Source organism: Equus caballus, chromosome 7, assembly GCF_041296265.1.
Source record: "Equus caballus isolate H_3958 breed thoroughbred chromosome 7, TB-T2T, whole genome shotgun sequence".
Taxonomy (NCBI): domain Eukaryota; kingdom Metazoa; phylum Chordata; class Mammalia; order Perissodactyla; family Equidae; genus Equus; species Equus caballus.
In genome coordinates this window covers 96,376,525-96,403,139 of record NC_091690.1, presented here as the reverse complement: position 1 = coordinate 96,403,139, position 26,615 = coordinate 96,376,525, and the positions used below count along the sequence as shown (strand labels likewise).

At 43.8% G+C, this 26,615-nt stretch overlaps 1 protein-coding gene across 1 annotated transcript in view; it reads right to left on the bottom strand.

Annotated features, from left to right (window-relative positions):
- LOC138925271 (basic salivary proline-rich protein 4-like) overlaps positions 1-26,615 on the bottom strand; it is an 80,999-nt gene that overhangs the window by 12,354 nt on the left and 42,030 nt on the right. The window contains exon 3 of the mRNA XM_070275036.1: positions 1,552-1,714. Coding sequence (XP_070131137.1) covers positions 1,598-1,714 — 117 coding nt within the window. The 3' untranslated portion in view covers positions 1,552-1,597. The remainder of the gene's footprint in view (positions 1-1,551; positions 1,715-26,615) is intronic.

Here is a 26,615-nt window from a genome sequence, read left to right as displayed (position 1 = left end):
ATTGCCAGCATCGCTTCTCTTGCACTTTGGGGCCATTAGTGAGTAAAATAAGGGTTCCTTGGACACTAGCCTGCAATACTGTGACAGTTGATCTGATGACTGAGACAGCTACTAAGTGACTAAGGGGCGGGTGGCATATGCAGCTGGGACCCGCTGGACAAAGGGAGGAGTAATGTCCCAGGCGGGACTAAGCCGGATGGAGCAAGATTTCACCACACTACTCAGAACAGCACGCAATTTAAAACTTATGAATTGTTTATTTCTGGAATTCTCCATTTAATATTTTCAGACCTCAGCTGACCGCAGGTAACTGAAACCGAGCAAAGCAAAAGCGAGGATAGGAGGAGACTACTCCACCTCACTTTTAGAGTGATGTCACGTATTCCTTCTTGGATATGAAGGAGATGTGACAATGACATTTGTCACTCCATTGACTGGCAGGATTGATTTGACTGATCTGACACCTACTCTTTGTGTTTCCTGCAGACCCTAATTTTGCATGTAATGCATGAAAGTCCTAGAAGATCAAATGACACCAGTTCAGGAGAATTATCTTCAAAAACCATTTGATTATTTTTCTTTGAACAGCAGTCTTCCTGATTAAAAAAAAAAAAATTGTTTTAAGTAATTGAACAGTTGGCATTAAAGATTAGAATTAAGGAAATCTTTTCAAGAATAGGTTTCATTTTAAATTTTTGGTACAAATTCCACCTCCACTTGAATGAAAAATCTTAGCGCTTTAAGACACCCTGGTGGTGAGACCAGGTCAATAAAAGCTGGAGGAAAACGTCGGAAGTTCCTTGTCCTGTACCAAACTGTCCTATTCCAATCCCCCCCGTCTGGGCCTCCTCCCTCCCCTCATTCCATCAGCTTCGGCCCCGCGGTCCCTGGGCCTCGGACTGCTTGCCCCTCAGCACCTTAGCAAGCCCTTCCTGATTCCTAACCAAACACTTCAGATCCCATTCTCAACAACTCCATCTGGTTTTCCAGGATTTATCTTTGAATATCTCTTGGCACCCCCTCCTGAAAACACTGATGCTGATCACACTACAGACTAAGCCTGATTCCTAATCACACCTTCTTCTCACAGACTTGGTCCCCTCCTGGGAGGGGACAGTATTAAGGGTCTTTGCATCTGCTCTAACCAAGAGATACGGCTCGTCTATTGTCGTTAACACCGATGGCCGAGTTGCTATCCAGTGTATTGCCTCCGCTAGGAGATGTCTGAGAGGGAAACGAAGCAGCACCGACACTTACGCTGGAATAACAGGTACACAGCGAGATTGCCCTGGGCCAACTAGAACTATTGTCACTCTACTCATTCATTCATTCGTGATTATCTAGTTTCACTGGGAAATTTTTTCTTTTATGAAGATTCATCTATTTTTTTTGATGTGTTTAAATCTCTCTTTGACTTTGCTGCTTTGTGGAAATGAGTGATGCAAGAAATAGATTAAGAACCAAATTTATTGAAATACTCTTTAAAAGCAAACGCCATCCCAAGGGCCCTAGACTTTCACAAATAAGGAAATTTAACATTTTACAACTTACTTGACGGGGACACTTTTCTTTTTCAAATAAGGAATTGATGCCATCGTCAGGAGTTACGTACTTCCCTCTGTGTCCATGATGACTGCCAGTTGCTCTGTTTCAGCTCCTCTGGGTCCCTGAGAAGCCCTCGTGACTTGGACCAATGTGGACTACGATTTAGGTTCTGTTAAAGAAACAACATCCAAAATGGACCGAGCAGTTTAGCCTCTTTCATGTAGCAGTTTCTGAATGTCCAAGTTTGGGACAATTCTTCCTACGTGCATATAATTATAGAATATCTGAATTGATATGCACTCAAAGCCCACCTAATCCAGTGGCTCTGCACCGTGGCTGTGTATCTGAATATCTGGGGCGCCTTAAAAAAACACGTCTTTCCTACTCCCAGAAATTCTGGTTAAGTGGTCTGGGGTGGGACCTAGGCATAAGGATTAAGAAAACCACCTCAGGTGATTTTAAGGAGCAGCCAGGACTGAGGACCTCTGATTTAACCCAGCTCCTTCACCTCACCTCTTCCTTCAGCCCTCGCTGAGGCTTATCAACTCCAATATCCCATCCCTGTGAATTGTGAGACGTTTTTACAAGGGCTCTGTGAGTGTGACATCACCTTCTTTATTTAGAACTGATCATCATTTTTATGGCTTCCAGCAGATGTCTTGGTTTCTCGAATTATCCTTTCACGTCACGGGGCTGCCAAGCACTTGCTGTGCACAGAGCCGGAGGTGTGCCTCTCTCCTTGTTCTCCAGGTAGCAGAGCCTGCTTTAGCTTTTTATTCCTCGCCAGGACTTCTGCTTCAGTTCTTTCATTTATCTTTTTTGTCCCCTGAAATCTGTCTTCTAAAACTTTAGATTATGCGGATCGTGTCCCTGAAGATGTCACAACTTTACAAATGTTTTTCTTTTGCCTTTATACCAAATGACAGTTTAGCTCAGGGGTCAGCAAACTACGGCCCAGTGGCCAGATCCAGGCGGCTGCCTGTTTTTGTAAATAAAGTTTTGTCGGAACACAGCTATGCCCATTCACTTACGTATGGCCTATGGCTGCTTTCAGGCACAACAGCAGAATTGCAACAGAGACCATAAGACCCACAAAGCTGAAGATATTTACTCCCTGCTTCTTTACTGAAAAAGTTTTCTGACCCCTGGTTTACCTAGTTTTAAAATCCTTGGACTGCAAGATTTGTGGGCGTTGCTCCTGGATCTTCTAATAAATGATGCTGTGGGGGTAGATGTCAGAGGTCAACTTGGTTCCCACTCACCCTTCTTTTCCCACATTAAATGACTTGGCCTTTTTGCCTGGAAGCCCAAAAGAGTCTTTCTTTCCTTTTTGTTTTTTTTTATTTAAACATTTTTTTTAAGGCAATCTTTTTTTTTTTTTTTTTGGTAAGGAAGACTGGCCTTGAGCTAACATCTGTTGCTAATCTTCCTCTCTTTTTTTTTCCCTCCCCAAAGCCCCAGTACATAGTTATATATCCTAGTTGTAAATCATTCTAGTTCTTCTACGTGGGATGCTGCTACAGCATGGCCTGATGAGCAGTGCGTAGGTCCATGCCCGGGATCTGAACCCGCAAACCGTGGGCTGCCAAAGTGAAGCCTGCAAACTTAACCACTATGCCAGTGGGCCTGTCCCCCAAAGGAGACTCTCTCTATCTTTGAAATCTATTAACTTCTAAGCTATATCTTCCTGTTAATTGTTTTACACTAATTTTCTTGGAACACTGTATATTTGACTCTTTTTTTATTTTTTGAATGCGATCTTGATTATATACAGAACCGAACACCTGTAATCCAAGGATATCACTTATGCACATTTTCATTTAACTTTTACTGGCTTCTATAGTGCTGTCTTTTTTTGTATTTATTTCATTTTGCTCACTTTTTCTTTAGCCCTGTCTTCTGTATACCTTACTGTATTCTCAGTAATATCTAGTCTTTCCTTCCCTGACTTTTGTATTTTGCTTTGAGATTGTTAAAAGTCTTATTAAATTCTTGGAGTGTGTGGCAATATGCTTGATTCTAATTTATCTGCTTGGTGGTAACTTTATTTCTTTTTAGTGAATGTTCTTCATCTGCCGTTTATTTTCCTGTTTCTTTCCTCCTTTTTCTCATACTATCTCTGTGTGGTTTATGCACTGGCTCCTTTGTAACCGCTGCTTACCTCTGAATGAGCTAAGTTCTTTCTGGACCAACTATTTGCAGGAGGCTCACAGAGACAGAGTGAGGCCGTATTTCTGAGCTATAAGGAATTCTCTCCAGTACATAGTCGTGGCAGAGACTACTAATTGCATTCTCCAACAGCCGTTTCTTTTTTCTTCTGTAATATCAGAAACCAGATTCTATTCCTTGTTATTGTGTCCAACTGACACCCTAAAATTCCTAGCTTTCTTTATCGCTGTTATGACCGTGTGATTAAACTCCAACCAACAATAGGTAAGGCAAAAGTGTTGAGTGTGGCTTCTGGGTAAGTCCCTTAAAAGCGGGAGGAGAATGAGGCCTTCTTCCTTATTCCTGTAGCCTGGAACATGGATGTAATGCCTGGAGCTCCAGAAGCCATCTTAAACCATGAGGTAACCTTGAGGACGGTAGCGACGTACAGAGGGAAGCAGAGCAGAAAGTCAGGACCCAGGTTCCCCGATGACACCACGAAGCTGCCTTACAGATCCTATTTTTGAGATTTTTTTAAATGAGAGAGAAATAATCGTCTATCCTGTTAAAGCTTTTGGGTTTATATAGCTGAGCTGAATCTTAACTGATAGAGCAGTAAGTCTCCTTGGGACACAGGTGGCTGAGTGAGGGGGTGTGGGTGCGCTGGAGGGCTGCTGCCGCCGCTGACGGAGGAGGCAGCTGGCGGTCAGGGCCCCTTGGCCGCCTCATCCCCGTAGAGCGCTTCTGTTCGGGGCCGTGTCTGCGTGGCTCTGCCTGCACCCCAGCTTCCCCGCTTCTCTGAGGCCACAGATGAGGCCCAGCGAAGCTTCCATCACAGGCCTGCACTGCCTTTACCGCCATCTAAACGAGGAGGTGGTGGCCTTTCTTTGCAGGGCGTCCCCGTTCTTGGGAGAACCCGCACTCTGCAGCCTCCGCTGAACTCTGCTGTCTGGGGTCCCGGCGCCGTCTTCCCCCTTCCTCACATATCGTGGTCAGGTTTCTCGTGGTTCGCTAGTTTTGTCAAAGATGGGTCTTGCATTTCTCTTTTCCTTCTGTTAGATGTTGCAGGGTGACTTTGGAGAAGAGAAGGGACACAGATGTCTTTACTCCACCATTTTAAAACCAGAGTCTCCTTGCTTTCCAGTCGTCCCCTCCTCTGCGGGTTCGCTTTCCGCGATTTCAGTTACCCACGGTCAACCGAGGTGCGAAAGTATTAAACGGAGAATTCCAGAAATAAACAATTCATAACTTTTAAATTGCGTGGTGTTCTGAGTAGCGTGATGAAATCTTGCTCCATCCCGCTTAGTCCCACCCGGGTCGTGACTCCTCCCTTTGTCCAGCGGTCCTGGCTGTGTATGCCACCCGCCCCTTAGCTGCTCCTTAGTCAGGTAGCAGCCCTCAGTTATCAGATGTGTCACAGTATCGCAGGGCTAGTGTTCAAGGACCCTTATTTTACTTAGTAATGGCCCCAAAGCACAAGAGTAGTGATGCTGGCAATTCAGACATGCCAAAGAAAAGCTGTAAAGTGCTTCCTTTAAGTGAAAAGGTGAAAGTTCTTCACTTAATAAGGAAAGAAAAATCACATGTTGAGGCTGCTAAGATCTGCGGTATCATTGTTATGATTGTTCCATTTTATTATTAGTTATTGTAGTTAACCTCTTACTGTGCCTCATTTTATACGTTAAAGTTTATCATAGGGATGTATAGAAAAAAACATAGTATATACAGGCATACCTTGCTTTATGGCTCTTGGCAGATACTGCATGTTTTACAAAACCCTCCACCAGCAAAAAGATTACGACTTGCTGAAGGTTCAGATGATTGTTAGCATTTTTTAGCAATAAAGTACTTTTTAATTAAGGTATATATGTTGTTTTTTTAGACAGAATGCTATTGCACACTTAACAGACTACAGCATAATGTAAACATAACTTTTATGCACACTGGGAAACCAAACAATTCGTGTGACTTGCTTTATTGTGATATTTGCTGTGGTCTGGAACTGAACCCATAATATCTCCGAGGTGTGCTGACATAGGGTTCCGTACTATCCAGGGTTGCAGGCACCCACTGGGGGTACAGGAATGTATGCCCCGCAGATAAGGGGAGACTAATGGATGACATTTATTTATTCAACAAATATTTACTCAGCACCTTCTATGTACATGACAATCCGCCTACCTGGTAAATGATGGGGGTTTGTGAAAACGTGAAAAATTCATTACAACAGCAATAAATAGCTATATAAGCGTAAGGGAAAAGCATCTCCTGGGATCTTGGAACTATTCATTCTGAGAATGGTTCGTTGCTTATGGCTCCTGTAGAAGGGGCGGATTTAACCACCAAGTCAGTAGTCCTGACCCCCCCGAGGCAGAGAGCAGTGCCTTAGCTCTGGGCTTCCACGTGCTGGTTCCAGACTCTCAGAAAGATCAGCTGTACTTCTCATCCTAGGGTTTAATGAGCCATCCCTGCTCCCTTTAATAAACTCCCCTTTTACTTAAGCTAATTTAAGTGGCTTTCCTCTTAGTTGCAAATAAAGAACCTTGACTAAAACAGATAACAAAGGTAAAATTGATATTTTAATACAAGGTAGTAACAATACTCATAGGTATTCCTGACGTTTGGGAGAATTCACGTCAAGAATATAGCAACCTTCTTGGAAAGAGATGGATCAAATATAAGAGGAAGAGGAAAAGCCCAGGGATAAATAAGGTATTTGATTAGTGGGAATTCTTAAACTTGACACTGGAAGCATGGGAAAGATCATTTGGGTGAAGAGAAAAAGAGGGAGAAAGAGCACTGATAGTTATGGAAGCATGCTACAGCTTGTCTAATCAAACAGAAGTTACAGATAATTAACGCCTTCCTAAAATATACTAGCAGCCCCAAGTTTCCATAATTAGATTTTGATACTCCTAAACTTTTGTACATTGAATTTGCACACTATCCGTGAGCTTTTGAACAAACGTCTCAAGCCATCACTGGTGGCATTGCCCGTCGGTTGGCCAGAACAGCTTCATTTCAGCAATGTAGCCCCCTTTGCCCTTACTCCCTCACTACAGTGTTCGTGCAATTATTTGAGTATTCTATTACACCTTTGTGGTTATTTTCTAAAATGTGAATGGGAAATAGAAAGATTAGTATCAATGCTACTAATAAGTAATGTATCTCTCTTGAGCTTATTACAATTAAAACCAAGATTGAAGTCATGAGTTGTGTCAAGAATAGCAGATTTTTTGCCATCAGTTGAGTTCATTGGAATTAAGCTGTTGAGTTGATGCCTAGTTGTAAAAGAAAAGAATAATATTGAAGAAAATATATTAAAAAGCAGAACTATAATATCAACTGTTTTTTCCTAAAAGTGGCGGTATGACTAAGAATTTTTTTATTATTCTCAAAAGAGAGTTCTCCATTATAATACTCATCTGCTATGTAATATCTGTGCATCTGATTGACCTCACAGTCTTGGGGAACTATTATACCCTAAAATAGTAGACTGCCTCTAGGACAAAACTGACACGGAGGCAAGCTACATGTTGATGGGGAATCTGCACTCTCTTGACATCTACTAGAAGTCTTCTAGGCTCAAAGTCAAGTGGTTAAAAGGTGTTTTACTTACGCTACTGACAATATCATCTCTGAAATAACAGAAGCTACAGCAAAGAGACTGCTATTTTGGACCAAGTTCTCTCTAACAAGGAAGGACTGCACGGTTACCGTGTCATCCTGGAACCTGTAACGAGGAAGGGAAATATAGGGCAGAGGCTGATGTGTGCTGAAGATTGTAAGAAAGCGGATGTCAGAAGCTTCAAAGGACAGGGAGAAGTTGTAGCACCAGGCACGAGCTCAGACCGCAGACTCAAGGAAAAGGCATGTCTGAATCCTAGGTGTGCCACCTACTAGTGGTGTGACACTGAGCAAGATATTTAACCTTTCTAAATTGCGGTTCTCCTTTGCAAAGTGAGGACAGTAAGGAAGAGCACAAGCTGCCTGGGAAAATTATTTAACGTCTCTAAGCTTGTTTAAAAAAAATAAACAGGAATAATAACCATATATACCATATAGGCTTGCTGGGAGAATTAGCTAAGAAAATTCATGTAAAATACCTAGCACTCTGTTTGGTAAATAGTAAGCGTTTTCAAAAATGCACACACACACCTCAAACATGTGTTATGGACAAAATCCTAAGATAGAAGTGAGGGATTCGTGAAAGAAACTAGTCTAGGGAGAGCAGATTTAAAATGAATAGAACATAAAATAAAGGAGGATATGACCGAGAAAGAACACCAAAGGCTACTATAAACCTCTAAGAATATAGTTTTGAAAGGATAGTGCTCAGAAAGAAATGAAGTTATATTTCTAAAGACAAGACTCTTCAGCTCCACTTTGGGGAGAAAAGAAGAGCAGCAGAACACATGTGCTCTTTGGGGACGATTCTGCAAAGTCGCCAGGTGAGAAAGAGGGGGCAGGGCTCTGCAAGTTCTATTTGAAGTCTACGTTTCCCGGCAAGAAGAATGGTCTTCAACTGGAAACGGAAGAGGAAGCCTGGCAAGGAGAGTAGGCACCAGAAGATAGGTTAGGAGAGAGAAAGGGAGACAGAGCTTCAACTTTACAAGGATTCAAGTCTTCAGATCCACAGAGCAGGTGGTGTCTCAGATTTTTTCCAGGATCACAAATGCAATTCCTTGACATAAAAAGATTTGTTACAGCGATGAAGATCTCAAATTATTCTGACAAAGAAATATTGATATGGAGATGGAGATATGCTCATTTAAATAAATTGGCCATCTAAATCTTTATAGATTTTATTGGACTTTATAAATCATGCATAGTTTACTCTGATGCATTCTCGTGTAGAATATTTAATTATTTAAGCCAAATAAGATGCTGCTAAAGCCAGTCAACCATTAGTAGATATCATCCATTACAAAAATTTGCTTCATCCTTCTGAAGACTGACAAGTGGGTCAATGAAATTAATTCTTAACCATCCAGTGAGGATTTGGGCATCTATTATGTGCCAAGGGAACTGGGAATCTAAAGATGATCCCTTCTTTCTATATAGTGAGGAAGACAATCACGTGAGCAGGTTGAAGTTCAAAACATAGCCTGAAGAACGAAACATAGGTGCAAAACAACTGCTACAGGAACACAAAGGGAGGAAACAAGCGTTCTGAGTGGGAAGATCAAAGAAAGGGAAGGATCGCACGCAGGTTGTTACTAAAAACATGTAACAACTTATATGATACCACCAATTAGACTGGACCTCTGACAAATCAGAATAGACTCGGGAATTAAGTATCCAGTGTAGTGATAGTGGCACGTGCCAGATGTGGCTGGAAAAGCTACTGAGGGTCATCAGTGGCTTTAAATACCAGAATAAGGAGTTTGAATTTTAATTCTATAATAACCACAATAATAGCTGCAATTTATTGAGCACATACTATGTAACAGAAACTTTATATGCGTTATCTCATTTAATTCTGACAATAAGCCCATGAGAAAGATGCAACTATGACCTCCACTTTACACACCGAGGCCTAAAGAGGTTTGTTAACATGCCGAAGTTCACACAGCTAGTTGAGGGTTACAATTTAGACTCAAATCCATAGCCCTCTAAATCCGAAACCCAGAACCAAAATCACTAGGCTCAACCACCTTGACTGTGGAGAAAACGGGAGCGATGAACGTTTTTTGGGAGGGAGATGTGATCAAAACCGTGCTTCTGGAAGATAAACTACAGTGGCAGTGGATTTCCTGGAGAAGTGAGAGATTGAAGGTGGGGAGACTAGCTCAAAAGTTATTAAAGACACGCGGGTCTGAACGAGGCAGGAGCAACAGAGCGACAGAAAAGGACACTGGAGAGGGAGGATTAGGAGAATTGAACCGATCAGTTGTCTGTGCTGTGTACCAAATTAACACAAACATAGTCACTTAAAGCAACACACACTTATCCTTTCACGGTTTCTGAGGACGGTGACTGGGGCACAGCTTAGCTTGGTCTCTGCTCAGGCCTCACAAGGCTGCAGTCAAGGTGTTGGTCTGTTCTTATCGAGAGTCCTGACTGGGGAAGAATCTTCCCATTTGGATTTTTGGCAGAATGCATTTCTTTGTGGTTATATGACCAAGTTCCCGGTTTTCTTGGCAGCTGTTGGTGGAGAACACCTCCTAGTTACCAGAGGTCATTCTCAGATCCTTGAGACATGCTGCTTCCATCTCTCACAACACTGCAGCCTACTTCTTCAAGGCAAGAGAATCTCTGCTGCTTCAGGTCTCTGGGCTCAAGGAAGGCTAAAGTCTTCTTTTACAGGACTCACCTGCTTAGGTGAGGCCCACCCAGGATACTCCCCTTTTGATTAACTCAAAATCAACTGATTAGGGACCTTAATCACATCTGCAAAATCCCTTTACCTTTGCCATATAAGGCAACCTCATCACTGGAGTGACATCGTCATATTCATAGGTCCTATTTACCCTCAAGTGGAAGCGATTATACAGGAAGTATTACATCAGGGGGAAGGAGTCTTGGGGGCTCTTAGAATTCTGCCTACCATATTTAACAGCCGATTTGATACAAGGAGGAAATAAAGATCACTCAAAGATTTCAGCCTGAGCAATGAAAAGGATAGCTATTAACTGAGATATGACACGTAACACAGGAAAAGAGGTTTAATGAGAAAGACCACAAGCCTTGCCTGGGACGGCTCATCTCGAGGTGTCAGCAGTATAGCCATTTGTCCTGCACCGACTACATCAGTTTGTTTCAAGGAATCTAGTGTTTTATTAAATGCTGTGGAGAAGAGGGGCTTCTTACATCTGGAAGTGATGTCATTATAAAATACACAATTTTCAAAAATGTTACAAATGGCCATGGACCTGAGAAACAATTACCAAGTTGACTATGTTTTAGATTCATGTCTTCTTTTTAACCCAGCAACCAGTCATAGTGATTTTTTTTTTCGGTTGTTTTGATAAATGCTCTTTTCAGGCTCTGTTATTTCTGAGAAACAGCCAAACATCCTTTTTCCTCCATGAATGTTTATCTTAAGATACATCTACTAATAGCTGAATGAGTTGTTAAGCAAGTAGATAAATGAAATACCCAAAATAACCAGGGAAATATTAAGGTTGGTGCTAACATAAATTAGAATAAATACTCTAAGCTCTCAGTTTAAACTCTCTGAAGTGTCCCATGGCTTTGGGGCTGACGCGGATCACATGTTCCCTGGCACTCAGCGCAGTGCAGGCGGTTGCTGCTTGGCACGCTGTAGAAGAGAAACTCGTCCTGGGTGTCTTCCCAGCGCCAACCCCGGCCCTAGAACGTTTCACGTACACTATCTTGTCTTCTTCTAACAACTCTGAAGAGGGATAACGTCAGCCTCGCTTTTTTAACAGATAAGGCCTTGAGGCTGAGAAGATCAACATTTCATCCAGGCTAGGAGAGAGGGCTAGCCGTTTCAAACCCATATTTATTTTATTTTCTAGGCCTTATTCTTTCCACTGTTAATCTTTCTTCAGTTCTTGGATTAGCTGTACCTTCCTCCAAGAAGCCTTCCCTGATCACCCTCTGGATCTTCCCAGACTGTATGAGATGTACATTCCCACCACCACGTTTTCCCAGACAACCAATGAGAAGCAACGTGCTTGAGTTCTATGACCGCACAGACAGAGTCCAGATGCCAACAGCACACTTGCTAAGTGCATACACTTGCAAAATTAACCAAGCCTCAGGCTTTCCACCAGTCAAACAGAAATAGTATCAGTACCTGGCTCAAGGGCTAGTTGGGAGAATGACTTAATGGACACAAATCCTATTATGATTATCATTATCATCCTAAGGTGTCATCCCACTAACTACACTGGGTTGTGACTGCCTGTTTTCTCTTCTGTGCTCCACACTGAACCACAAAATCCTCCCTGGGATGGAGCCTGCGTCTTGTCAGCTGATTCCCAGAGCCTAGAGCAGTGTCTACTTGGCACATGGCTGACACTCAAGACCTTCCACTGAGGGAGAGAGGAGAAAGGGAGGAGGGAAGGCAGGAAGGGAGGGAGGGAGGGAGAAAGGAAAGAAGGAAGGAAGGGAGAAAGGAAGAAAGGGAGGGAGGGAGGAAGGAAAAGAGACTGTTCATTATACAGGTGTTCTTGCTTCTCCTTGGCACAGCCGTAATAAAGGCATGAACTCCCATGTTCTGGGCAACATTACTCACAATAGCCAAGATAAGGAAACAACTTAAGTGTCCATCAGTGGATGAACGGATAAAGGAAAGGTGTGTATATATATTTATATATATACACACATACACAATGGAATACTATTCAGCCATGAGAAAGAAGGAAATCCTGACATTTGCAACAACACGGATGAAATTTGAGGGCATTATGCTAAGTGAAATAAGTCCGACAGAGAAAGAGTAATACTAAATATTGTATGACATCACCCACATGTGGAATCTAAACAAGCCCAAATCATAGAAATGCAGAGTAGAGGGGTTGTTACCAGGGGCTGGGTGGGTGGGAGAAATGGGGAGATATTGGTTAAAAGTACAAATTTCCCAGTTAGAAGATGAACAAGTTCTGGCGATCTAATGTACAGTCTGGTGATTGTAGTGAATAATACTGTATTATAAACTTGAAAATTGCTAAGAGAGATCTTAAATGTTCTCATCAGGAAAAAGAAACAGCAATTACATGAGGTGATGGAAGTGTTAGCTGACGCTACAGTGGTAATCATATTGCAATATATAAATGTATCAAATCAACACGTTGTCCACCTTAAGCTCGCACAACGTTATATGTCAACTATATCTAAATAAAGCTGGAAAAAATAAAGGTATGAAAAAATATGCAGACGAAAACAAGCCACTACTTCCCTTGAACTATATTTAAGGATCAAAAGCCTCAGAAAGTGGAGTTTGTTATGACATCCTTAATGCCAAGTATGATCTGGAAATCCCGATAGTCAAATTGTGCCTGGAAAAGGCAGAGCCCAGGCAGTCTCTCAGCAGGCGACCTTCCTCCCTCCTCAGGAGGAAAGATCGCCACCCTCATACCCCTGCAGCCTGAGAGGAACGTGCGCAGTGTGAGTGACCTCCCTATAGTTTCAAAGCTGCCACAAGACAGTAGCCAATTTCCAGCCACCATTAACTCCAGCTGTTCCTATGAAAAATGTCCCAGGCTCCCACTTTTCTTTAAAATGTGAAATGACCAAATTTTTTTAAATTGAGATCTAATTGACATTAACAGTGTAATGTTAAGGTGGACAACGTGTTGATTTGATACATTTCTGTGTCGCAATATGATTACCACTGCAGCATCGGCTAACACCTCCATCACATTACATAATTACCATTTCTTTCTTGTGGTAAGAACATTTAAGGTCTAGTCTCTTAGTAGCTTTAAAAGTTTATAGTACGGTATTGTTAACTATAATCACTATGCTATGCGTGGGATCCTCCAGAACTTATTCATCTTCTAACTGCAAATTTGTACCCTTTAATAACATCTCCTCAGTACGCGCACTCTCAACCCCTAGTAACCACCATTCTACTCTGATTCTATGCATTTGCCTTCCCACTTCTTATCTGATCCATCTCAGCTACGCTTATTTCCACTTTGTCACCTTCAGCTCCTAAGGCCAGTGCCTGTTTTTATTCTTCTGGTGAAAAGAGCACATATGAATTTGTCTGTATATGACTTGTATCCATTTGAAGTTGTGCACGCAAGTGAGAACAAAATATCCAAACAAGCATATTCAACTAATACAGGGTCAACCAGTTTGGCACAGTTGGCCTTGATAATAAAAGATGATTCTTCATATTTGTCACATTTCTTATAATAATGCCAGAGTCATAGGTAAAATGGAAATTAGAAGTAACCACAGGAAAGAGAGATGAATATCAAACGAACAGCCCTATTCATTTGCAATGCAAAAATCCATTATTAGGATCAAATCTCCTCGGACAGCCTTGTGGATGCTGCATAATTCAGCAAGCCCAATCGTACTTAGGAAATGATGGTTAAATATTGAAAATCTGATTGGGAGACAGCGGTGGCTTCCTGCTCTTTCCTGTAATTGCCTTGTCTGACTTTTCTCATGAACAATGTATCGCTGGGATTTTTGACTATGATCGAGTGCACCCTCCTGAGCGCCTGGCCCTGAAGGCGAGGACATCAGCTCCACAGGAGTTGTCTGATGGAGGACTTCATATGTCTCCTCTACACCTGTCACCCCCTCTTCCCTTGTCAAGCCCCAGGGTGTTGTATGGAACTTCTGAGCCTCCCCAGCCCGCCCCCTCCACCCCACTGCCTTGCGTACATTATGGCAGCCTAATGAGTTGAAGAGACAGAGCCAGCCCAGGCTTCTTATTACAATCACATTCCATTTTCTTCAAACAAAACCCTGCTCGGAACAAAAGCGGGGCCTTCTGGGCACAGTCTTTGTTGTGGATGTTTAATCATAACATTTTGGTGGGACTCAGAATATTACGATGGTTGCTTTCAGTCAATTTGGCCATGCATGCTTCGCAGATGACGTAACTGCCCGCTGCTGCTGTGTGTTTGGCTCCGCGCTTCACGCGGCGTGGCTGACCCTGACAGTCTACTGTACAGATGCCAACAGATGTAGTTCCCATGACTTTCACCCTCACAAAAAGAGGTGTGTTATGTATTTCCCAATTAACATTTTTTGAGAGCTTTACAATGCAATCTCCTAAGTTCTCTCAAAACTGGTGATTTTTACACTTTTAACCATTTTAGATATTTCAGGAATGTGATAACACTAATGAGATATTACAGCCAGAAAAGTAATAAAAAGCACATAGGCTCAACTTTTTAAAAAGCTTATTTTAAACATGTTGGTTTTCCTTAAGCTTAGCTCTCAATTAGTCAACTAAAATGATAGGAAAAATCTTTTGAAGCATAAAATTTTAACAAAAAATATCAAAAGGAAAAATATCTAGAATAAGGTGATGTATGAATATAGATGTGAAAACCTGGCAAGGAGAATTCATAATACATTATGAAATCACTCTACAAAAACAAGTGGGATTTATCCTGAGAGTTGATTTATAAAATCTATTAAAACCATCCCACCTCAGATGCCCTAATTGTCTCGAGTAATCATTTCCCGTTTGTGTTTTCTTCTTCCTAGGGTCTAAGGAGACGAAAAGAATGTTGAGTAGCTGGGAGTGCCCGTTATTGGTGCCTCTGGGCATTTTTCCAATGGGTCCTTACTCGTGTGGTATAGCGGGTAAGAGAGCTGGCTTTGAAGTCCCCAGGCTCAAGACTGGAACATTTTTAAAAATTGGTTACAACTGATTTTTTTACATTATAGCTTCTTATTTTGAAATAGCTTTAGACTCACAAGAAATTCTAGAGATGTACAGAGAATTCTCATGCATCCTCACCCAGTTTCCCCTAATTACATCATCTTGCATAACCAAACTGCATTGTCAAAACCAAGAAATCGACATTGGTACAACACTGTTCTCAAGTGCAGACCTTATTTGGATTTCACCAGTGTTTGCATGGACTTTTGTGTGTATGTGTGTGTGTGTGTAGTTCCATAATTGATGTAACCATCACCACAGTCAGGATACACAGCTGTTCTATGACCACAAAGAACTCCCTTGGGGGGCACCTTCACAGTGATATCCTGCTCCCCCGCCTAACTCCTGGCACTCACCGATCTGTTCGCCATCACAATTCCGTCTCTTCAAGAATATTATACAAATGGAATCATACCGGACACAAGCCTTTGATATTGGCTTCCTTTATCAGCATAATTCCTTTGAAATCCATCTAAATTGTTACATGCATCCATAGTTAATTCCACTTACTGCTGAGTAGCATTTCACAGTCTAGATGGACAGCATTCTGTCTTTCCATTTACCTGTTGCAGGCCATTTGGGTTGTTTCCAGATTGGACTGTTACAAAGAAAGCTGTGATGAACATTCATGTACAGGTTTTTGGGTGCACATAACTTTTCATTTCGCTAAGATAAATGCCCACGAAAGAGATGGCTGGGTCATATGGTATGCGCGTGCTTAGCTTTATAAGAAGCTGCCAAACTGTTTTTCAACATGGCTGTACCATTTTACATTCTTAGCCAGCACTTGACACCATTGGTATTTTTATTTTTGTTACTCTAATATGTGTGTAATAGTAGCATATGCAGCTTTAATCTGCATTTCCCTAGAGGTTTATATGTTAAACATTTTCTCATGTGTTCTTTGCCATCAGTGTCCCCTCATTAGACAAGTGTCTATCCAACTCATTTGTCCATATTCTAACTGGATTGTTTGTTTTCTTACTGTTGAGTTTAGAGAGATCTTTATGTATTCTGGATACAAGCCCTTTATCAGATGTGTGATTTGAAAATATTTTCCTCCAGTCTGTGGCTTGTTTTTTCATCCTTTCAGCAGATATTTTTCCAAAAAAAGCAAGAGATTTTTATCTGGATGGAATCTAATTTATCAGTTCTGTTTCCTGCTTAGTGCAGGGCACGAATGGAGGTCAGGATTCCATACAGAGGCTCCACCAGAGAGGAGCACCCTCTCATTACTGTGGCACAGGGTTGCTGTGGACTCGACTGTGTCCTCCCCAAAATTCACATGCTGAAGTCCTGACCCCAATGTGAATGGACTGGAGACAGGGCCTTTATGGAGGTCATAAAGGTGGGGCCCTAAGCTGATAGGACTAGTGTCCTTACAAGAAAAAGAAGGGAGACCTTTCTGTCTGCCCATCCATAGAGGAAAGCTTCTGTGAGGACGCAGCATGAAGGCGGCCTTCTGTGAGCCAGGAAGAGTCCCACAGAAACGAACCCTACCGGCACCTTGAACTCGGACTTCTAGCCTCCGGAGCTGTGAGACAATAGCTTTCTGTTGTGCGCCACCCAGTCTGTGGTATTTGCAGGAGGCTAATGCCGGGAAGTCAGAATCCCACCTGCCGTTCTGCAGGGGAGGGCCACGCCTCCTTGTTGCAAGGGGGCTGCACGACAGGGTTCTGCCCATGGACCCTATTGCTGCCATGCCCATTAGGGTGGAGGAGGGCAAGAGTTCTCATGCTACCCCCCTCGAGAGCAGGTCAACGTTTCTGACCCACATGCGGGGTTGCACTTTTCACAGTTCTTTGGCTGGAGAGCCCAGGCTCCTCCTGTGGCTATTTTTTTCCTACACCTGTTTCCAAATTGTAGAATTCTCTACTGCCAAGGCCAGGACAAATAGGGGCAGGAGAAAAACCCAGGGAATTCACTTCCAGGTAATTCCTCTAGTCCGGAGGTCTGCAGCCAATCTACCTTCTCCATTTTCTAGACTTACGTACTTTGTCCAGAGTTTTTGCTTGTGATTAGTGGGGGGAGTAAAATAAAATGTGTTTACTCCATCTCGTCCAGAACTGGAAACTACAACTGCTTTTTTAAAAAAATAAACTTAAAAATAAGATTTCAGGAGGGTAACAGCAGCATTCTCAGGGGTTCTAGAAGTTTCCGTGATTGGGGGACACCTCTAGGATTCACTGATTTAGTCTGATCCAGAAGGGGAAACACTTGACTTGGTCGGCTTAGTTCTTGTCTCAGTTTGTGTGACTGGGCAAACGGCCTCGCCTTTCCACGTCTCAGTCTCTTCACCATTAAGACATAACTGGATGCAACCTGGATTACTAAACAGGTTTCATCTCCGGAGCCAACAAAACAAAATAGGAAGGCTTTTGCATGGAATGAGAAAGAGCACCGTGTCTCCCTCGGAACGTCTGCCTTGTGCACAAGATCACGGTCGCACACCAGCTCTGTCTTGTATCCTTGCGCTAGAAGATCTGTAAGGATTTTTCCAGGACTAAAATTCCATGATTCTAATACAAGTAGGAAACTAACTTGACTATACAGATATTTAAAATGAAGGTAAGAGAAATCAAATATTATCTTATGAGAAGTGAAGATAACCGTAGTAGAAATACTGAATGAAATAATGGAGAAAAAATTTTTATCTGGGCATCCTGACAGCCAAGGCAAAGAGGGAAAGTCATTGGTGATCTGGATCTCCTCCTTTCTCCTTGCTTCTTTTTGATCCTTTTCTACATTCTGATGAACTGTTAAAACTTTCTTGTTCTCTCTATGAGTCTGGAAGCTGTAGAGAGTATTTCTATCCTTCTAGTGGTTATTCTTAAATCTTAAAAATACATACCTCATAAGTGTTTCAAGAAGAGTGTAGAGTCATTCAGCACCAGCATCTCAATTCTGCTCTCAAACAGGACAGAGATGTTAACATACTAAGTATCCAGTGAAGACTCCATTTTCCTTTATTGTCTAGAGGTTTAATTTCACTTTTTTGGACAGAAAAATATTTCTCCACTTACTTTTTTCAGTTTCTCTGTTTGCCTTTGTATCTTGTGTCAGAGTCTTCCCCTCTGAGTTAAATTTTCTTCTCACTAAGGTATAGCCTTCAGAGTTCTTTCACTGATGCTTTGTGAGTGGGAAATTCTCTTAGTCTTTGCATGTGGGAAAACATTTTTATTTCCCTTTAATGAGAGTGTGTCACCACTAACAGTGATCACAAGTTAGGACTAGCAATCAAACTCACATAACAGTGGGATTTAATCCATTGTTACATTTATTTAGATTTATAGAAGGAGAAAAGTCAGGGAAAACAGTGTTCCTCCGGTAAGGAGGCCCTGAAGCTGTCTGTGTGCACAGCTTCTTGTCCCCGCCTTGACCCACACAGGATGTGTGCAACTGAGGGAGGACAGCAACACGTGTGCGGTGTAACTCGGCATGGAGAAGCCACTGCCTGGATTTCCCATCATTCTTGCGTGCTGTTCCCACCACACAGGTGCAAGGCTCGGACGCCCACTTACAGCACCCTCAGTGCAGATGTGCTCCCACCAACCAGGAATTTCACAGGGAATAAGACAGTTCATTGGCTCTTCACATGTGAAATTCCATGTTTATCTTAAATCAGCATCTTCTGAGGTAATGATGCTGTTGGAAGGCAGAACTGAGGTTTTCTTCCCAGGAAAGCCTTGTTATGTTTAGGTCCCAGGCCTGATGTTAATCTTGTCCTCACAGCTCATTTCACCAGCCATAGAATTCTAGGTCGACAGCGATTTTCTCTCAGCAATTTGTAGATCTGTCTATGATTGCTGATGAGGAGTCAGCTGCCTGCCTGATGGTCATCTCTTTAAGAACCTGATTTTTCTCTCCAGTGGATTTTAATATTTTCTCCTTATCTTCGATTTCATTATGATGCACCTAAGTATGAACTTATTTCTATTTCTCCTTCTTGGAACCTGGATTACACATTTACTCTGAGGATTCGGGCCGTCGACACTGAACAAAGCTTGGCCAGCGTCCCCTCAGCCATTGCCTCTCCACTCCCTCCTCTGCTCTAATGTTTTGCAGCTTCTCCTAGACCTAAATTTCACCTCCTTGATCCACCCTCTCTGTTTCCAAACTGCCATTTCACCAGTCCCTCAGTTCTGCTTTTTAATTTACTAAATCTCTGTTTGATTGTGTCTTTTCTAATGCTTACACCATCTTATTTCTGGAATTCCTAAGAGGCTATTTTTAGAGTTGCCTGTTGTTTCATTTCTGCATGATTTTTTCTCTATTTTCTTACTCTTCATTATGGATGTTTTCCTTTCTTTATCTTGTTGGTGAAAGCCTGTCAATATCTTACCATAAAACCCTTTTCAGAGTGTCCAATCATTTTCACTTCCTCTGAAAAAGAATTAATTTCAATAATTTGTTTTGGTGGCTGTATTTTCTCAGCATTTTTTTCTTTGTGGATTACAGCATTTAGATTGTCAGGTATGTCTTGAGTAGGAGGAAGCCTTGTCAATTATTTAGGGATTTCTTCCTCCACCTTTCCTCTCTCCTTCCTCTCCCTCCTGGTGGTCTTTCAGTGGTCTCCACCCAACCCTGCTAGGCTCCCAAGCTAGAACTAGATCTCGTATTGTCATAGCAGGGCTGCTTCCCCATAGGGATAGTCATGACAGAGTTCTCATCACTGAGCTAGAAGTCATCTTGGCTAAAGTGCGGGCTTCAAAGCTGAGTCTGCATCCTCCCTCATGTCTTGGATATTCAGATAGGAGTAGGCAGAAGTTTTGTAAGCTTCCTTTCATGGAACACCACCCCACACCCTAATTTCAGACGATGATTCCAGCTCTGATCCCCACTTGCTGGGCACCTTTAGACTCTGTCACCCCACGGGAGCTGAAGTCCTAGTCGTGTCTGCCTTTTTACAGTGCCAGAGCCAAGCAGGTCCTCAGTTACAGCCCATTTATTGCTTTGCATTTCTGTCCTCTTTCTGGTCCAAAGTAATATTTATTTTGTTCTGTAGAGTATTGTTGTCTTTTAAATTTTCCCTTTTATAACTGTGTCTATAATTACTGTTACTCAGAGAAGAAGGGAGTGGTTCAAATTTGAAACTTTGTCTTGAACAGAGCTACAATAGTTCTCACTACCCAATATAAAAAATAGTCCACTTCTTCAGAAACATTTTTTCTTGAAGACACATTTAGTAAGACAAAAGAAAAATAGTTTAGAGGTGGTTCTTCAGAAACAGACATTTCTTTACCATTCCTGCACAAAACCACAGTGCATATTACTTAAATGTTATTCGATGATGACATTTCTAATGGAATTAGAGCTGTAGTCCAAACAAATTCTTAACTTGGTTTAAGGTCAAAACTTAGAGACTGAATGGTTAGCTCCAAATATCCCTCAAATGTCACTCTTCTCAGCTGAGCTTTCTGACAGGGCTGTGTATCAGTCAGTCCAAGACTGAGCTCTTTAGAGGAAGTGAAGACACTGCGTTGATTGAAAAGAGATCCATATGCTTTAGGCATATGCTTTAGGCTGTCAGGTGGCAAGGCTGACATTCTGTTATGAAAATTCAGGAGCCTGACTTGTATTCTCACCCCAGCAGAAGGACTTCCCACCCCACAAAGTGAGCCACAGCAGTGCCTGTGAGAAAGCTGAACTTTTTAGTTAAAAAGAGCTTCAAATCCTCTCAAAGTCTTGGTAGAAACCTCACTTGAGGTCTTCCACAGCACAGGAGGAATTTTCTGGGACCCAGAAGGAAATGCTGGTAAGAGAAGACCTCACTTCAGAGGGAGCATGAAAAGGAAGAGACACATGTGGCCCTGATTGTCCTCTTTATTCAAAGTTGAATGTATATTCAACCAGCACCCCCACATTCCCATCTCACACTCGGTTCTGATAGTAGGACGATGGTCAGTTGGTTCCTCTCCTCGAAGGATTAGATCGGAACAAGACTGGAGGCAGAGAGAGAAGCCAGGAAATGATTAGTCACTGTGAGACATAGAAAGACCAAACTAAGGCAGTAAGAACATAGAAGAGAAAAGGAATTGTGAAAACGTATTTGAGAGACAATCTCGATTGACTGTAGAGGAAGGACATAGGAAGAATCCAGAACTCCTACGTAACTCTCAGATCTTTTGCTTGTTTGCCAGGGTGATTGATGGGGCCATTTGTCAGCAGAGAGAACATGAGAGGAAGAGAAGGAAAAGGAGCAATAAGATAAAGAGCTCAGGTTTCAGAGAGATGGGACTGTAAGGAGGGGGGTGGGCATTCGAGTGAAGGAATCCAGGGGGCGGTGGATCGACCGTAGGTTTCAGGACAGAAAACATACATTCAGGAGTCACGGGCATATAGGGCTATACAATCAACAGAGAAAGAACTCGACGGGAGAGCAAAAGAGTTATCACCTCTCATTCCATAAAAAATTCTCAATTCATTGAGATAAGTGAATAAAAAGCACAGAATTAGCATTTTTTAATATCATGAAACCACGGAACACCCACCTACCCTTTTTTACCTTTGTAGTACCAGCACATCTCAAGTACCGACAAAATAACCAAGTAAACTGAGAAGTTGGATTTGGAACCGGATTCCTTCCCTGAAACACACAACTGCTCGCGAAAAGTTCATGAAAACCATGGCATCCCGTGGAGGTTCCAGCCCATGATATCAGAAGGCGACGCAAATCCAAGGAAGCAGCACCTTCGCCCTGTGGGCAAAGGAGGAGGCGCGGAGGAGGGGCGAGGTCCTCCAACGCCTCACAGGGGGTCCTCAGGAGGAGCAGGGCCCCAGCGATCGGGCGGAAGCAGGAGAACAGCAGTCCGGGCCAGATGGGAGGTAGGACAGGACTGAGACAGAGCCCAGGAGGCGGGAGACTCCAGAAACAGGCCGAGACCCCCTCTCAGAACTGCGTGCCGAGCGGGGCGAGAGCTCAAGGAACAGGCGCTGCAACGCGCGGCAGCCCGGCGCCCATCCTCGGCCCCGACGCGCTGCATCCTCAGGGCCGCTGCGTGCATCCTCACGGCCGCTGCGTGCGTCCTCGGCCCCGACGCGCTGCATCCTCAGGGCCGCTGCGTGCATCCTCACGGCCGCTGCGTGCATCCTCGGCCCCGACGCGCTGCATCCTCAGGGCCGCTGCGTGCATCCTCACGGCCGCTGCGTGCATCCTCGGCCCCGACGCGCTGCATCCTCAGGGCCGCTGCGTGCATCCTCACGGCCGCTGCGTGCGTGGCTCGGCCCCGGCACCTCTAGCCCGAATTACTGGAACAGCCTCTTACGAGTCTTTCTACCTCCGTTTCTGCTCTTCCCCCCCTGAGCTCACTCGTGTCACTGCAACTGGAGTGACCTTTTAAAAGTATAAATCCCATCGTATCACCCACCTTCCATTTTAAAACCATTTCCTGTGAAGTTTTTTCTCTCAGGATAACAGTGGAGTCCTCACCATGACTTAACCAGCCTCCTCAAGGACGTTCGCTCACTTCTCCAGTCCTGTTTCTCGCCACGTGCCCCTAATATTCTGTGGTCCAGGCAAACTAAATAATGAGCAGTTCTCGAAACCTTTTCTCTCCTCCCGCCCAGAACACTTTGCCAGTTTCTTCATCTGGGTACGCCGGCGCTCCTTTAAGCTCAGACAGATGTCACTTCCGTCTAAACCGGAGTCAGCTGAGCGCCCTAGCAACATGCTCCCAGAACACCACACACTTCCTGTCACACACTGTCCTGCCGTGTTGTGATCCTCTGTCTAGTTCCTCTATCACACTGCGAGTGCCAGGAGAGTAAGGGCTGCTCTCGTTCACCGTTCCATCCATCCTCAGCACTTAGCCTGCTTTCTTGAAAATGGTCAGCAGCTATTTGCTGATTGTTTCATTTTCCGTCTGAACTACAGAATAATGGGTTGTGGCTGGAAAGGTGTCCGTCCCTTAGAGCTGCTTTGGTACAGTGACTGAGGTGGAGCTAGGCCTCCCACTGAGTTAGGAGCCTCAGTGAGGAGACCAGAGGGCTGCCAACGCCTGACACCTTCACGTCCAGCTCTTTACTCTGTAGGCCTCAGGAAAAAATAAGCCTGTGTCTGCTTATGGAGGATTTACGTTGTCTTGTCTGAGGGACTTCTCTTTTCTAGTTTGTATTGTGTGGAGCTGACCTCACATCCAAACTCCAAGGTTGGCCTTTGACCCCAGCATGGTCAATGCAAATATGCCATTCCCGATGCATAGTTCCTGTGCTCCATTAATGGTCACATGACCATAGATGGGTCAATGGGAGCCTTCCGTGGGACTTTTGTTGGAGCAAAAATGAAGTCTTTCTGAAGATAGCATAAATTAGTGCAAAGAAGGTTAAAATTGTGATCTACCTAAATGTACAATTATAGAAGACTTGTTAAATAATGAAATCATTTAAAATATTGACATATCTGATTTATTGTTCAGTGAATAAAGTTACAATCATACTTTCTATGAAAATATTATATTACACAGACGTGTATGTGTATTTATAATTCAAATCATGTTTAGATAGAGTTAGACGATAGATGGAAAACTATTAACATGATTGTATTTATACTATTGATGACTTACACAAAAAGTACCTATAACAAGGTTCCCAGAGATGAGACTGAATAGCACAGCTTTTAGGGAGATGATCCCTGTATTTGCAGAGTGTGATGGTCAGGTGGAGTTCACAAGACAAACTGTACAGTGATACCCTTTCTCCTGAGGGGCATCGTGTTTCCACCGGGCAGAAGTTCCTCTCCAGGCAGGAAATGTGGCAGGCCTAAGGACTAGATGAAGAGTTGACAAACTTTTTCTGTAAAGATCCAGATAGTAAATATTTTCAGTTTTGCAGGCCATACTGCCTATTTCACAACTTTTCAGCTCTGCCACTGTGGTGCAAAAGCAGTCATGGACAATATGTAAATAATGAGTGTGGCTGTGTTCCAGTAAAATTTTATTTAGGAAAACAGATGGACAATGGATGTGGCCCCTGAGTCATAGCTTGCTGATGCCTGGACTACAGGAACAAAAGGCTTCCTCTCTTTCTGCGGGGCCAGTTGGAAGGGAATCCCTACATGTGGAGACACTCAGAAGTTCCATTGCTGAGAGCGATTGTACCAGGGGGGTGGCTGGAAGAGGTAGTAAGAGCAAGCCCTTGCTTTCCACAAGCATCTGTGCTGGCACTAATTCTGTCAGCTGCAGCTGTGGATGCAGAAGTGCAGGAGGTGATGGCTGGAGGGGAGGTCAGACTCAGGGAAGTGACAGGGCACCCTCCAATCCCAGGAGGTCATGCCTGACTTCCAACAGAAGTAGAAAGCAAACCTCTGAATCTCTGCGTCCAGCAGTAGCAGTGTCGGCATGACCAGTGGGAAGGAACAACGATAACAGGGGAGACATGAGCAGTGGGAATGCACCAAGGTAGTGGGAGGGTCATGGAAGGTGGGAATGAACAAAGATGGGCTCAGAAGAGCAGTGAACCGTGAGGGAGGCAGAGCAGGGACAACAGTGTGGAGATAAGATGAGAGGCCAGGCAGGAGGAAGCCGCACTGACGGGGCAGCTTTCAAGCATTTGTAGAGCAAAAGGAATTGCAGCTGTATTTGTTGTCGCAGGCTGATGAGGCCAGAGACACAGGGGTTACACACGATAGCCAGAAGCTCCTAGGAATTTAGGAGTACTGTGAAATGAACTTGAGTTTTATTCATCACAATGACATCTATATTCATTTGGAAAATAGTAGCAATAAAAGTGCAGAACATATTATTTTTCAGACTAAGATTGGTGTGCAAATGGATTTATGTACTTACGTTAATCCCGTGCCTCCCCCCACACTGCCACCAGTGGCTCAAAGGTCAGTGCCATTGGGTACAGCGGAAGTCCACGGGAGAGAGTGTGCTGACGCTCTTTAGGAAGGAATCTGCTGCTGGAGGTAGGCAGGTCCCGCTGAAGAAGTGGCAAGTGAGCTCTCAGAGCTCTTCATAATCCAGTCCCACCTCACACCAGCCCCCACGTTGCTTTCCGTGGCCCAGCCTTCCTGGCCTGTTTTGGTTCTCAGGAAGCACCACTCTCGCTCCTTCCTCAAGGCCTTGAAGTGCTGTTCCTTCCGCCTGGAACACTCCCCATACCCACACTCCTTCCTCTGCCTAATTTATGCTCCTCAATGTCCTCCAGACCAGGCTGTGCCATTTCAGGTTCCAGTGGCATTGGGGGACAGTGAGGAACCCTGATCCATAGGTTGGGAGAGCTGGCTTCTAGCCCTAGATCAACTTCTATCCAGCTGTGTCTTTGGGGTTACTTTATCTTCTCTGAAAATTAACTTACTTACTAGGAAAACAGAGCTAAAAATATCACCTGTTCCTCAACCAAAGGGTGGGGAGAGAATTACAAGAGTGAAGAAGTGCTTCGGAGAGTGTATGGCCCTGCATCTGGAAACCTCACGGGGGCCTTTCTCCTGCTCGGCCCAGCGCTCGCTCAACCGCTCTCGGCCCGCTGCCCACGCTCTCTTTTTCTCTCTGCAGGAGTCGTCCAAGGCCCAGCTCGCTCTTCTCTCCTGTGATAAGTGCCACCACTCACTCAACCATCTTGCTCCAAGGCTGGCGCTCTCCCTGCCCAGGGGCCTATTGGGCAACCCAGAGCACACAAGTTGTTTGAATGCTAATTACCTCCAGGAAACAAAAACAGAGACTCAATGGTACTAGTCACAGAGCTCTGGAAATATTTTATAGTTCTCTCCTCCATGTTTCACTCCAGAGTAACCAAAACACCCTGGGACCTCTGTCTTCTAGCTTTCTTCTCAAAGATGAAGCTCGACAAAACTTCCTTCTCCTTCAGTCCTGATGTTAGCAAACCCTGAGAACTCTCCTCGAGGATGCTCCTCTTCCTCCCCTGAGAAGGTCATCCAAGAACAACGGCTGTCTCCTCGTCTTAGAGACAGTTTGCAGCCTGAAAGCCACAGCCCGAGTGACTCTACAGAGCCTTCGCACACACGGGAATGGTCTGAAATCAGAGAGAAATGCATGTGCTGCCACCCCGTGCCGTGCCCATACCCACACCGCTCAGGGAGCCTAGTTCTCTCTCCAGCTGATCCCAGCTAGACCTCGAGTTCTACTTAGGCCAGCCCTTGCGACAGGGATCATCAGTCAAGAGCTGGCGAGTGAGATAAGGCCAATTAGTTGTAAATACCATAAGGCAGAACCTTTCTCCCAAAGTTCACTCTTTTTTTGTGTGTGTGAGGGAGATTGGCCCTGAGCTAACATCTGTGCCAATCCTCCTCCATTTTTTTTTTTGCATATGGGATGCTGCTACAGCATGGCTTGATAAGCGGTGTCTAGGTCTGCGCCCAGGATCCAAACCCACGAACCCAAGGCTGCCAAAGCACAGCATGTGAACTTAACCACTACACCACCTGGCCAGCCCCCCAAAGTCCACTCATAAAGTACTGGGGCGACCTTGTACATGAAGCCTCCTGTGGTGCCAGAATTGGAAAGTGCCCTCAACTCTGCTATTTGTACGGACTCTGCTCCCTGCAGTGGTGTTCAGTCCAGGTTGGTAGACTGCTCTGAGAAAAGACTATTAAATGGAGCAATTCTGTTTTGGCTGAAAATTTACAGGCTGGAGTGGT